The 11,283-nt window shown below is 41.1% G+C and overlaps 1 protein-coding gene across 2 annotated transcripts; it reads left to right on the top strand.

The window, feature by feature from the left end:
- Positions 1–3,698: 3,698 nt before the first annotated feature.
- Positions 3,699–8,854, top strand: LOC311132380 (NADH dehydrogenase [ubiquinone] iron-sulfur protein 5-like). 2 transcript variants are annotated; one of them, XM_084165637.1, is made up of 4 exons: positions 3,699–3,787; positions 5,610–5,829; positions 7,788–7,921; positions 8,057–8,854. In XM_084165637.1, the coding sequence occupies exons 2-3, from the start codon at positions 5,614–5,616 to the stop codon at positions 7,893–7,895; spliced, it is 324 nt and encodes a 107-aa protein (XP_084021763.1). In that variant the 5' UTR covers positions 3,699–3,787; positions 5,610–5,613; the 3' UTR covers positions 7,896–7,921; positions 8,057–8,854. The 2 variants fall into 2 exon arrangements, with proteins under 2 accessions (XP_084021763.1, XP_084021762.1); XM_084165636.1 differs by lacking the exon at positions 8,057–8,854 and having other exon boundaries at positions 7,788–8,022.
- The last annotated feature ends 2,429 nt before the right edge of the window (positions 8,855–11,283 follow it).

The raw sequence follows: 11,283 nt of genomic DNA, 5'->3' as shown, positions 1-11,283 counted from the left end.
CACACACACACACACACACACACAGAGAAAATAGCTTTGCATAACATACATAGATGGTCAAAGTCAGTGTTGGGGAGTAGTGAACTACACTGAACAAAAATATAAACGCAACATGTAAAGTGTTGGTTCCATGTTTCGTGAGCTGAAATAAAAGATCCCAGAAATCTTCCATAAGCACAAAACGCTTATTTCTCTCAAATGTTGTGCACAAATTTGTTTACATCCCTGTTAGTGATCATTTCTCTTGTGCCAAGATAATCCATCTACCTGACAGGTGTGGCATATCAAGAAGCTGATTAAACAGCATGATCATTACACAGGTGTACCTTGTGCTGGGTACAATAAAAGGCCACTCTAAAATGTGCAGTTTTGTTACACAACACAATGCCACAGATGTCTCAAGTTTTGAGGGAGCATTCAATTGGCATGCTGACTGCAGGAATGTCTACCAAAGCTGTTGAACGAGAATGTAATATTAATTTCTCTACCATAAGCCGCATCCAACTTCGCTTTAGATAATTTGGCAGTACGTCCACCCGGCCTCACAACCGCAGAACACGTGTAACCACGCCAGCCCAGGACCTCCACATCCGGCTTCTTCACCTGCGGGATCGTCTGATACCAGCCACCCAGAGAGCTGTGGGTTTGCACAACCAAAGAATTTGTCAGAAATCGTCAGAAACTGTCTCAGGGAAGCTCATCTGCGTGCTCGTCGTCCTCACCAGGGTCTTGACCTTGACTGCAGTTGGCGTCATAACCGACTTCAGTGGGCAAATGCTCACCTTCGATGGCCACTGGCACGCTGGAGAAGTGTGCTCTTCAAGGATGGATCCCGGTTTCAACTGTCCCGTGTATGGCGTCGTGTGGGCGAGCGGTTTGCTGATGCCAATGTTGTGAACAGAGTGCCCTATGGTGGCGGTGGGGTTATGGTATGGGCAGGCATAAGCTACGGACAATGAACACAATTGCATTTTCTCGATGGCAATTTGAATGCACAGAGATACCGTGATGAGATCCTGAGGCCCATTGTCATGCCAACACCTCATGTTTCAAAATGATGGTGCACAGTCCCATGTCGCAAGGATCTGTACACAATTCCTGGAAGCTGAAAATGTCCCAGTTCTTCCATGGCCTGCATACTCACCAGACATGTCACCCAATGAGCATGTTTGGGATGCTCTGGATCGACGTGTACGACAGCGTGTTCCATTTCCTGCCAATATCCAGCAACTTCGCACAGCCATTGAAGAGGAGTGGGACAACATTCCACAGGCCACAATCAACTCTATGCGAAGGAGATGTCACGCTGCATGAGACAAATGGTGGTCACACCACATACTGACTGGTTTTCTGATCCACGCCCCTACTTTCTTTTAAGGTATCTGTGACCAACAGATGCATATCTGTATTCACAGTCATGTGAAATCCATAGATTAGGGCCTAATGAATGTATTTCAATTGAGTGTAACTCAGTGAAATCTTAGAAATTGTTGCATGTTGCGTTTATATATTTTTTCAGTGTACATGTACAGTGCATTCAGAAAGTATTCATACCCCTTGACCTATTCCACATTTTGTTGTTTTACAGCCTGAATTCAGTGGATACAACAAAAAAAAAATATCTCACCCATCTACACACAATACCCCATAATGACAACGTGAAAACATATTTTTAGATATTTTTGCAAATGTATTGAGAATGGAATACAGAAATATCTCATTCACATACACTACCAGTCAAAAGTTTGGACACACCTACTCATTCAAGGGTTTTTCTTTATTTTTCTTTATTTTTTACATTGTAGAATAATAGGAAAGACATCAAAACTATGAAATAACAAATATGGAATCATGTAAAAACCCTTGAATGAGTAGGTGTGTCCAAACCTTTGACTGGTACTGTAAGTATTCACGCCCCTTTGCAATGACACTCCAAATTGAGCTCAGGTGCATCCAATTTCCTTTGATCATCCTTGAGATGTCACTACATCTTCATTGGAGTCCACCTGTGGCCGATTGTTTGGACATGATATAGACAGAAACACACCTGTCTATGTAAGATCCCACAGTTGACAGTGCATGCGGAGCAGAAACTATACCAAGAAGTGCAAGGAACTGTCCGTAGATCTCCGAGATATATCTGGGGAAGGGCTTAAAACAATTTGTATAGTGTTGAAAGTTTCCAATAGCACAGTGGTCTCCATCATTGGGAAATTGAAAAAATATGGGACTACCCAGACTCTGCCTAGAGCTGGCCGTCGGACCAAACTGAGCAACCGGTCAAGAAGGGCTTTGGTCAGGGAGGTGACCAAGAACATAATAACCACTGACAGAACTACAGAGTTCCTTGGTTGAGATGGGAGAACCTGCCAGAAGGACAAGTCTCTACAGCACTTCACCAATCTGGGCTTTATGGGATAGTTGCCAGACAGAAGCCACTCCTGAGAAAAAGGCACATGAGAGCACGCCTGGAGTTTGCAAAAAGGCATGTGAAAGACTCTGATCATAAGGCAAAAGATTATGTGGTCTGATGAGACAAAAAATGTAACTCTTTGGCACAGCTCATCACCCGTCCAACACCATCCCTACCATGAAGCATGGTGGTGGTAGCATCATGCTATGGGAATGCTTTTCAGCGGCAGGGACAGGGACGACTGGTAAGGCTAGAGGGAACAATGAATGGAGCCAAATACAGGCAAATCCTTGATGAGAACCTGCTTTAGAGTGCAAATGACCTAAGACTGCGGCGAAGATTTACGTTCCAACAGGACAATGAGCCCAAGAATACAGCCAAAGCAATGCTGGAATGGCTTCAGAACAACACAGTGAAAGTCCTTGAGTGACCCAGCCAAAGCCCAGACTTGAATCCAACTGAAAATCTGTGGAAAGACTTGAAGATTGCTGTTCCCCACCGCTCCCCATCTAACTTAACAGTGATTGAGAAAATCTGCAAGGATGAATGGGGAAAGAATCCCCAAATCCAGATGTGCCAAGCTGATACAACATACCCAAGATGACTCAAAGCTGTAATCGCCTCCAAAGGTGCTTCTACAAAGTATTGACTCAGGGGTGTGACTACTTATGTACATTTCTATTTGATTTTCAATAAATGTGTTAACATTTCTAAAAATATGTTTTCACTCATTATGGGTATTGTGTGTAGATTGGTGAGAAATCAATTTAATCCACTTTGAATTCGGGTTGTAACACTACATGTGGAATAAGTCAAAGGGTATGAATTAATACTTTCAACTAGTAATTTAACTACGTTTCGCAGTAGCTTTGTGGTAGTGAACTAAATTAAAATGTTCAGTAGTTAATTACTTTTTTTTTTGCCCTGTAGTGGTGTAGCTAACTACTGGAACTATACACTAGTGTTTTTGCTAAAATAAAATGTGTGAAGTAGGCACAATTATTTTTTTCGGCATCAGGCCTGCTAATTCTCACTTAAAAAACTGTTTTGTGTTTAATAAGCTAAATTACACATTTTAACATTGACTCCAGAGTGATCTGTTCTTATAATTTTGTAGTCTAGAACATATTTAGATATAATTTATCACGAAGTAGTCTAGATGTAGTGAACTACTTTTTCAAAGTAAATTGGTAGCTTGTTGGGGTTGCTTCCCGAACATCGTCCAGTTGGCGTTAAGTCCCCTAGGATCTTTACAGTAGTGTCGTAAATATAGGCTGGGTTGCCAAGCGACCATCTGATTTCAGGCTTAGGCTCACTCTACCGTAAAGTAACGAGGACCCACACAGAAGGTTAAAGTGACTTCAACGAAATACGGTAAATAATGACATTTATACCATATTTACATACCTTTTGACAATACAGTAGTTTAACAATTAAACCCTAACATATTTTTGCACAACAATGTGGAGAAAGTTTAGCGAGTCACCACACAGCGCGAGTGGCCTGTTAGTCAGTTAACAGTAGTTAGCTAACAGTCAGTTGGTCCGTTTATCAATACAGTTACGCTAGCTAGCTAGCTAAACAGTTAGCTAGACAGTGAAGTCGAGTGCAATACAAAGCACCCCATGGCTGCTAAATATAGCTAGCTACCAATAGCTAGAACTAACGTTAATAATACTAGCTAGATAATGGGCTTGTATGAATGTCTAATTGCAACGTTGCGTTGGCTAGTTAGCTAACTAGCTAGGGTTGGCAAGCTGTAACGTTAACTAGCATAGACATTTCAGAGTAGCTAACGTTACTAGCTAGCTTGCCCATTCATGTACTGTAATGCTAGCGCCTATGGCTGGTTATGGCCCCTTTTCGAGAGCTAGTAGCTAGGTAATTTTACTGAACATGTTATTGAACCTGAATTCATATTGATGCCACTAGTTGTATGAATAATAATGTACAGCTAGAGGGCTCTCCATACCAATGAAAAATGTCAGAGATTTCATCAACCTCTAAGACATTGGGTGTATCAGTATTCATTAGACGAAGACCGTAGCAAACAGTTGAAAAACGTTTTGCAACGGAAACTGTTTACTCCAAACAGTTTTGCAACTAAAATGAGTTTTTATATTGGACAAATTCTAGTGCGTTCACTCACTACAATGAATGTAGAGAAAAACTGGGAAATTCAAGAGGGTGCTACGAAATGAATGTCACAACGTCGTTTTCTTTGCCCTATGTCATTATAAAGTACATATAATTCATCATTAGATTGTTCTCTACAATATTATAATCTTAATATACTTCTACTTGACAGGGTTGAGGAAAGAAGAACGTTAATTTGCTGCGACCGTTGCTAGTTTAGACTGCGCCGCTCTTGGTTGTGTCTCTTCCATATTTAGTGTTGTGAAGTGGTACCATTTGGAGGTGTTTCCGCTGGTTGGACCAATCAAAATCAACTTGATACCTTAGTTATTTTCACGTCCAGATCCTTGTCTTTCATTGCCTATAACCGGGATCAATCTACGTTGAGGGGCCGTTTCTATGGCAATTTAAAGGGAAAGAGTCAGAAATACACAATGATAACAGGAACAGATTGTCTTCGCGGAGGGTGGATATTGAAATTCAGTATTTTAGCTCTGTAAATAAATATGTTTTGTAAATAAATATTTTTAATCCCTATTTAGTTTTGTATTGAGGCGGATGTAATTTAGAAAAAGCCCATGTTTTCATTCACGAACCTGCAGCCACTAGTTAGCTTGTCAGTTGACGTTCGAAGTTAGCCCAGTTCTGCCGCGGAGCACCGACACAGAGTTATATTGAGCAGTGACCACTTTTTGATCGTGCCTGTGATGACATACCATTCACTCTAAACATGCTAAATTCTCAGAGTAAATAGTCGGTAACTTTTGAACCATATATGGTAGAGCCCTGGGGTTTGGACTGTTGTTTTTCTGACAGAATGGACATATTTGTATAAACCTTGAATAAATTAATAATTGTATGGGTGAACACCCTACACATTTAGGTATGTCCCTCCCCGTTTTATTCTGTTTGCTTCTGCTTGGTTCCTAACGTTATTATGGCCACAATGACTCTAGGGAAAACACTTGCATTGCCCAAACCATGATGCCACAGAAAGACCCCTTTCTAATCAGAAACCTTCAGCATCACTCTTGCTCTTCTCTCTTCCCCCCTCCTGCAGCATCATGCCGTTCATCGACCTCCAGGGGAAGTTGGGCATCAACATGGACAAATGGATGTTGATCCAGGGTGGAGAGCAGCCATACAAACGGGCGCCCCGCTGTCACGCCTTTGAGAAGGAGTGGATCGAGTGTGCGGATGGCATTGGTCAGACCCGTGCCAAGAAGGAGTGCAAGCTTGAGTTTGAGGACTTCTATGAGTGCATGCACAGAGAGAAAACGGTGAGTGTAGGATATCTGAGCTGAAGATTGTGTGAACTGTGAAGATTGATTGTGTGTGTGTGTGATTTTCATGTCCTTTCCCCATAAACACTTGTGATTTCATCAACCAAGACCTGTTGAAGATTTGTCAATTGATATCCATGTGTTTGATAAAATAACTGCTTGTCATCCTACATGGGTGTCCATCCTAGGGATGTGACAAATGGATTTTTTTTATTGATGTTTAAACGTACATTCTTTATCGGTTTTCCATTAAAACGATAAATGCATAAAATTTCATGTGAATTCACATTGCAGCTGCGCTGCTGTCAGCAACTGTATGGGTCTCATGGTGCGTTCCTTTCAGATGGTTAAGCATTGCACCTGTACTACCGTTACTGTACTTCAATTCCACCTTGCAAAGTTTGCATTTCCTTCTCATTTAACTTGTCAAAGTATTGCCATACGGGACTTTGATGCTGTCGCTTGCCTTTCTCTGCCATTTTTCCAACTGTTAACGACGATGACGTAGTGGTGGAGAGTCGGCTCCAAAATAATTGATTCCTCGACTCCTTGCAGTGTCAATATTCGTAGCGGAATCGGCTCCTAAGATTCAGTATTTTTGGAGGAGACTGATTAGTTGCCGTACTTCCGAGAACACAAATACTTGCATAGTGCTGATTCCATTTAGTCGACTGGTCGATTGTTTGGTCGATAGGCTGTTGGTCGACCGAGATTTCTTTAGTGGAGCAGTAGCAAAAACAATAATAAAAAAATATCATGGTGTACAAAACACCTGTCTGATTCGGGCCTGTCTGAGTGGACTAATCCATTGTGGAGGCCGTGGGGATGGCACAGTCCATCACTCTAAGGCATGTGCGACTGAAGTTGTATATGGTTAAGGACAATGGTGCAACACTAATACATTTGATAGTGGTTGCTGTCCGCGGTTCTGAAACATCAATGCGCTGTTGAATTCGCACCTTTTCCTAGACCATGTTGCTATGTGCGTAATAGCAAAGTTAACCAGCATATTGGTGTTGAGAACAATGCGGTGGCGGCAGCAGCAGAGTTAGGAGACGAGAAAACAGCCCTTGCTTTAATTGTAAAAATAAAAACGTTACAACAGAGTCTCTGGTACGCTTTTAATTTATTTAGTGTTGTTTACGTTGTTCCAAACGGTCAGAAATGTTTTATTGTAATCTATACAGCACCAGTTTGGCACACATAGTATGCATGCAGCGCTTGCTCCTTATCTTATTTTTCTTGATCTCCAGTATTTTCCACAACTAGTCAAATTTATCACAATTCTTGGCTTGCAATGTCTCGCAACTTCAGTAAAGCAGGGCATATCATCAATGAATAGGCTAGCTAGGATATTGAGATGAGCGAGATCCAACACTTCACTTTCACATACAGTCACATAAAGTATCTGCTCATGTGCACGGGTTTGCTTCACGCTGTTCACAGCGTGGTAGACAGGGCACCAAAACAGTGGAGAAGTTGAGCTTCGCGCTTCAACGCTCTTATTGTTGCGGAAATTGACCAACTATGCTGTTTACTTTCTGCATCGACGTAAAAAACCCATAGTTTTTTGGTTAGGGATTTTTCTTAACGTTAAGGATCCCAATTTCGTTGAAACATTTTACAGTTTAAACGTTCACACCCCTAGTCCATCCTATCCAGCTCTACCTGTTGTTTTTTCATTGACTTCATTGATAGTTGGAGGAGGAGGAAGCTTTGGTGTTGATTACCAAATTATGAGCGTCAAGACTATAGGAAATGCTTTTGTTTTGACTGTTTTTGTTGTTAAAAATACATTGAGTTGATTAGTGAAGATAATTGTTGTTTTGATCAGCAATGAGCTAAAAAAACACACCAATACCTCTAAGAAGTTCTGAGCTTGCACCCCCAAAAAAGCTTGACCGCCTCTCTCACAACTGTCTGACGTGGATCGCTCTCTCTGTCTCTGTCTGTAGCACAAGAGGCTGTATGAGATCCGTAAGCAGCGGGACAAGATGGTGAAGGAGGGCACCTACCAGACCCCAGCTCACCACACCGGTGCTCAGGCTGATGACAGGCCTTGACCCCATTTGACCTTGTTGACCACAAGGTGTGTCCCCAACTTGTGTATAAAAATTGTTATTCAGATATCACTTTATTGTTCATGTCTAAACCTTTACAAGTTTGCAAATAAATATTATTGACCATGAACCTTGTATATGACTTTCTCTTTCTCCTTTTTTAGGTACAGTGTAGGGAGAGATGATTGGAAGAAAGGGACAGAAATGTGAAGGTGATTTATGATATGTGCACTCAGGTTTAGGTTTGTTCACTATATTTATGATCTTGGTTTTGAATGTGTTAATACTACTGATTCTATTCAATTATTTGTAATATCATACTAACTACACAATACAAGACAATATTTATTGAGCGTGAATCTGTTCGTTATTTATAACTGAGAAATTACTAAATATTTTACAAATTAGCCTACTTGTTTTGGGACAAAAATAGCTACAGTTGAAGTACAACAGGACTACAGACCATATAACCAGCATAATTAATTTCCTTGAAAAAACTCAACATATGAGACTTCCAGAAATGACAATCAGAAATATCCTAATGATATAGCAACTCCTTATAAACCAGCCCTGCTTGGAAGTGCGGGGTTGATGAAATCTGAAATGCACTCAACTCTAAACCCTGTGACTTAATTCTGGTAAATATCAGAGTTGATGTATTAGTTGAGGAATACTCCCAAGGGACAGCTTCTCCTGATGAAAGCTAAATATGAATGGATGCTCTCTGAAATTCCAATTCAGTTACCAAGTGTTTCACTAGACCTGTTAAGATTACGATATTCTCCTTGTCACCACAAGGTGGCGCCAAGTCATTACTACAAAACCTCCCATCTACCTAATCATGTCAAATTATATTTGAAGTAAATAGGCTTCTGTTACAATGCTTGACAAAAGTTAGGGAGTGTACAGTATGATTGCATCTTGTGTTTAGTGTCAACAAAAATAAAGGGTTTATTACTTGCTGATGTATTATGGAGTGAATTTAGCCTCTAATCACAAGGGTTATTTACAAAAATTAAGAGATACCAGAGATACCAATACTGTCACAATATAGCCTATAAACAGTTTTGATGAAGTGTGTGGAGGGAGGGGCCAGGGCAGGAGCTGTATTTTTCATTAGCGCTAAAAGATTGCCTGATGTCCTGACTCCCGCCAAAGTGTTGCACCGTTACTTTTCTGATTCACTTCAGAGTCTGGTGGTTACATTGTATCTAGGCCGTGGGACAAGGTGAAAAGGCAACAGTATGGTCTAGGCCAGTCATCACAAGGTTTTAATAAAGTGTTTGGTTAAGGGGATTTTGGCCTGTCTGGGTAGCACGGCATTTTCTTTTACAAAACTATAGGCCTATTGTGCTGCTTTATTGCCTTGCAGTTGACCAGATTTATTGTCAATTACAGAAATGCGTCCTTCCCTTATTTTGATGAACAAAGGGGAGTTTATAGGATATTGTTTTATTATGTCAGTAAAGTTAAGCAGTCTAATGTTACCTATTACAGCCCAAACTTATGCTACATTTTATCTTCTGAAGCAAATCTCCGGTCTAGGTTGCAAAATTGCACTGCTTTTCATTTGGCCAGTCACAGAATTGGCCTTAGCCATTGTTTGATTAAAACATCAGCAGCGAGCCCAGTTAATCCTGAACTGTCCGACAGCATTCCGTCGCGCTCTCCGACTGCTCCGTGGAGGGAGGGATGGTCCTTGTATATCGTGGCCAATGGTTATCCAGAGAGAACCATTCTTGCAAGCTATTCTCCCGGCCGGACAAGCTGGTCTGACCTGTAAGACTGGGAGGGTCCTACAAAACTCAGAAAATATTTAGTTATATAGTTACATAAATACATATTGGAGATGGGGAAGGAGGGGTCAGGAGAAACAGGGATGATAGATCAGAGGATTAAGGATTAATATGATCACATGCACATGCAAAGACAAAGCAAGACCTGTTGCAAAAGCAGTAGCTAAACACAGCTATTTCGTGTTTGCTATGCATCCACAAATATGCCAAAAGTAAACGCCCCTTTCTTCGAAAAATTAGCGTGCGTCGTGCCAGTTGGCCGTGCGCGAATTGTGCAGCTGAGCCCCAGATGACGTTGGAAGTTATAACACACCTAAATTCAATTTTCGCGACACTTAACATCTCCAATAGCTATGCATCTCCAATAGCTATGGGTTAAATGTTAAACCCGTGAAATAGCCTACCCATTGATGCGGTCAGTAGAGCGAAAGTGGACGATAGAGAGCGAGGTGGGGGTTGTAGAGACAGGAAAGAAAAGGAGGGATAGGGAAGGAGGGGAATAGATAGCCATTACCTAATCACAGTCGTGGTATTTATCGCTTCCTTGTCCCGGGTCGGTACAAACGGCTGAGTAGCAGCCCTGATCAGACCGTCTGTGTCTAAACGTGCGTCCGAAAGACGGTTGTCGTGAGGAGGGCGACTCGGAAGAGCCACAGCATCCCTGTCTCTGTAACCCTGTAGGATACTCGGACTCGGGGATCGCTATTCTCCGGTAAGGTTTTGGTGTCGTGGAACACACCATGTGTAATCTGAATCATATTGACAGACGTCTGAGATTGTGAAATACATATGATATAACACATGTGTTATGGTTGACTTTCAGTTGCATTTTTATTACCGATGTGGTAAAACTATTCCCTTAGCTGATGTCCAATATCTGTTCTTAATTGCATAGTAAAAAGTTGATCTTTATGTAATTCATAAAATGATTGGTGTAATTCATTTTTAGAATATAAATACAAATGTATAGGGAGTTATTTTTATTTTTGTCAGATAGGCAATAATAAAACGATAGGCCTATCAAAATCGATTTTTATCCATGCTTGCTCCTGGTTTAGATGCTTTGTACTTGAAAATATTAAAATGAGAAGGGGTTGGAAGGGTTTGTAGGTCGAATAGCCTAACAATGTTATTCTACTAATGAGAGAGACACAAAACGCATTTTGTTAACGCCGGCATCACAAATGGATAAATGTTATTAGCCCGTAATGCAGGCAGTGTGGACAAAGAGCTCCAAAGAGCTCCAGTATGCTCCTTGCCTTCGCTCCCCACGACATTTCGAAATAGGATCGATCAATGCTCACGCATGCATACCGTTTCAGCTGCTTATTAAAGCCCTTGCCTCTATTTTCCTCATAACGCACATCACCTCTTCTACAGAACACACAGTCCTATGTCTATGATCTATTGTAATTTCTATAAATCCATAGCCTTCCGCAAGAGCTGTATATTCAAGCAATTGTGTCATTTATGTTCGATTTCTGAATAGAAGGTGTTCCTGAATACGATAATTGTATTGATCAGCCATTAATTATGGTTAATAATACTATGGGGACCGTGCACTCATCAAAATACGTCCCTAGAGCGACATCAAT

Source organism: Coregonus lavaretus, assembly GCF_964263955.1.
Source record: "Coregonus lavaretus genome assembly, chromosome: 7".
Taxonomy (NCBI): Eukaryota; Metazoa; Chordata; class Actinopteri; order Salmoniformes; family Salmonidae; genus Coregonus; species Coregonus lavaretus.
Note: the sequence above shows the minus strand (reverse complement) of the source record. Positions and strands in the feature narration are given on the sequence as shown.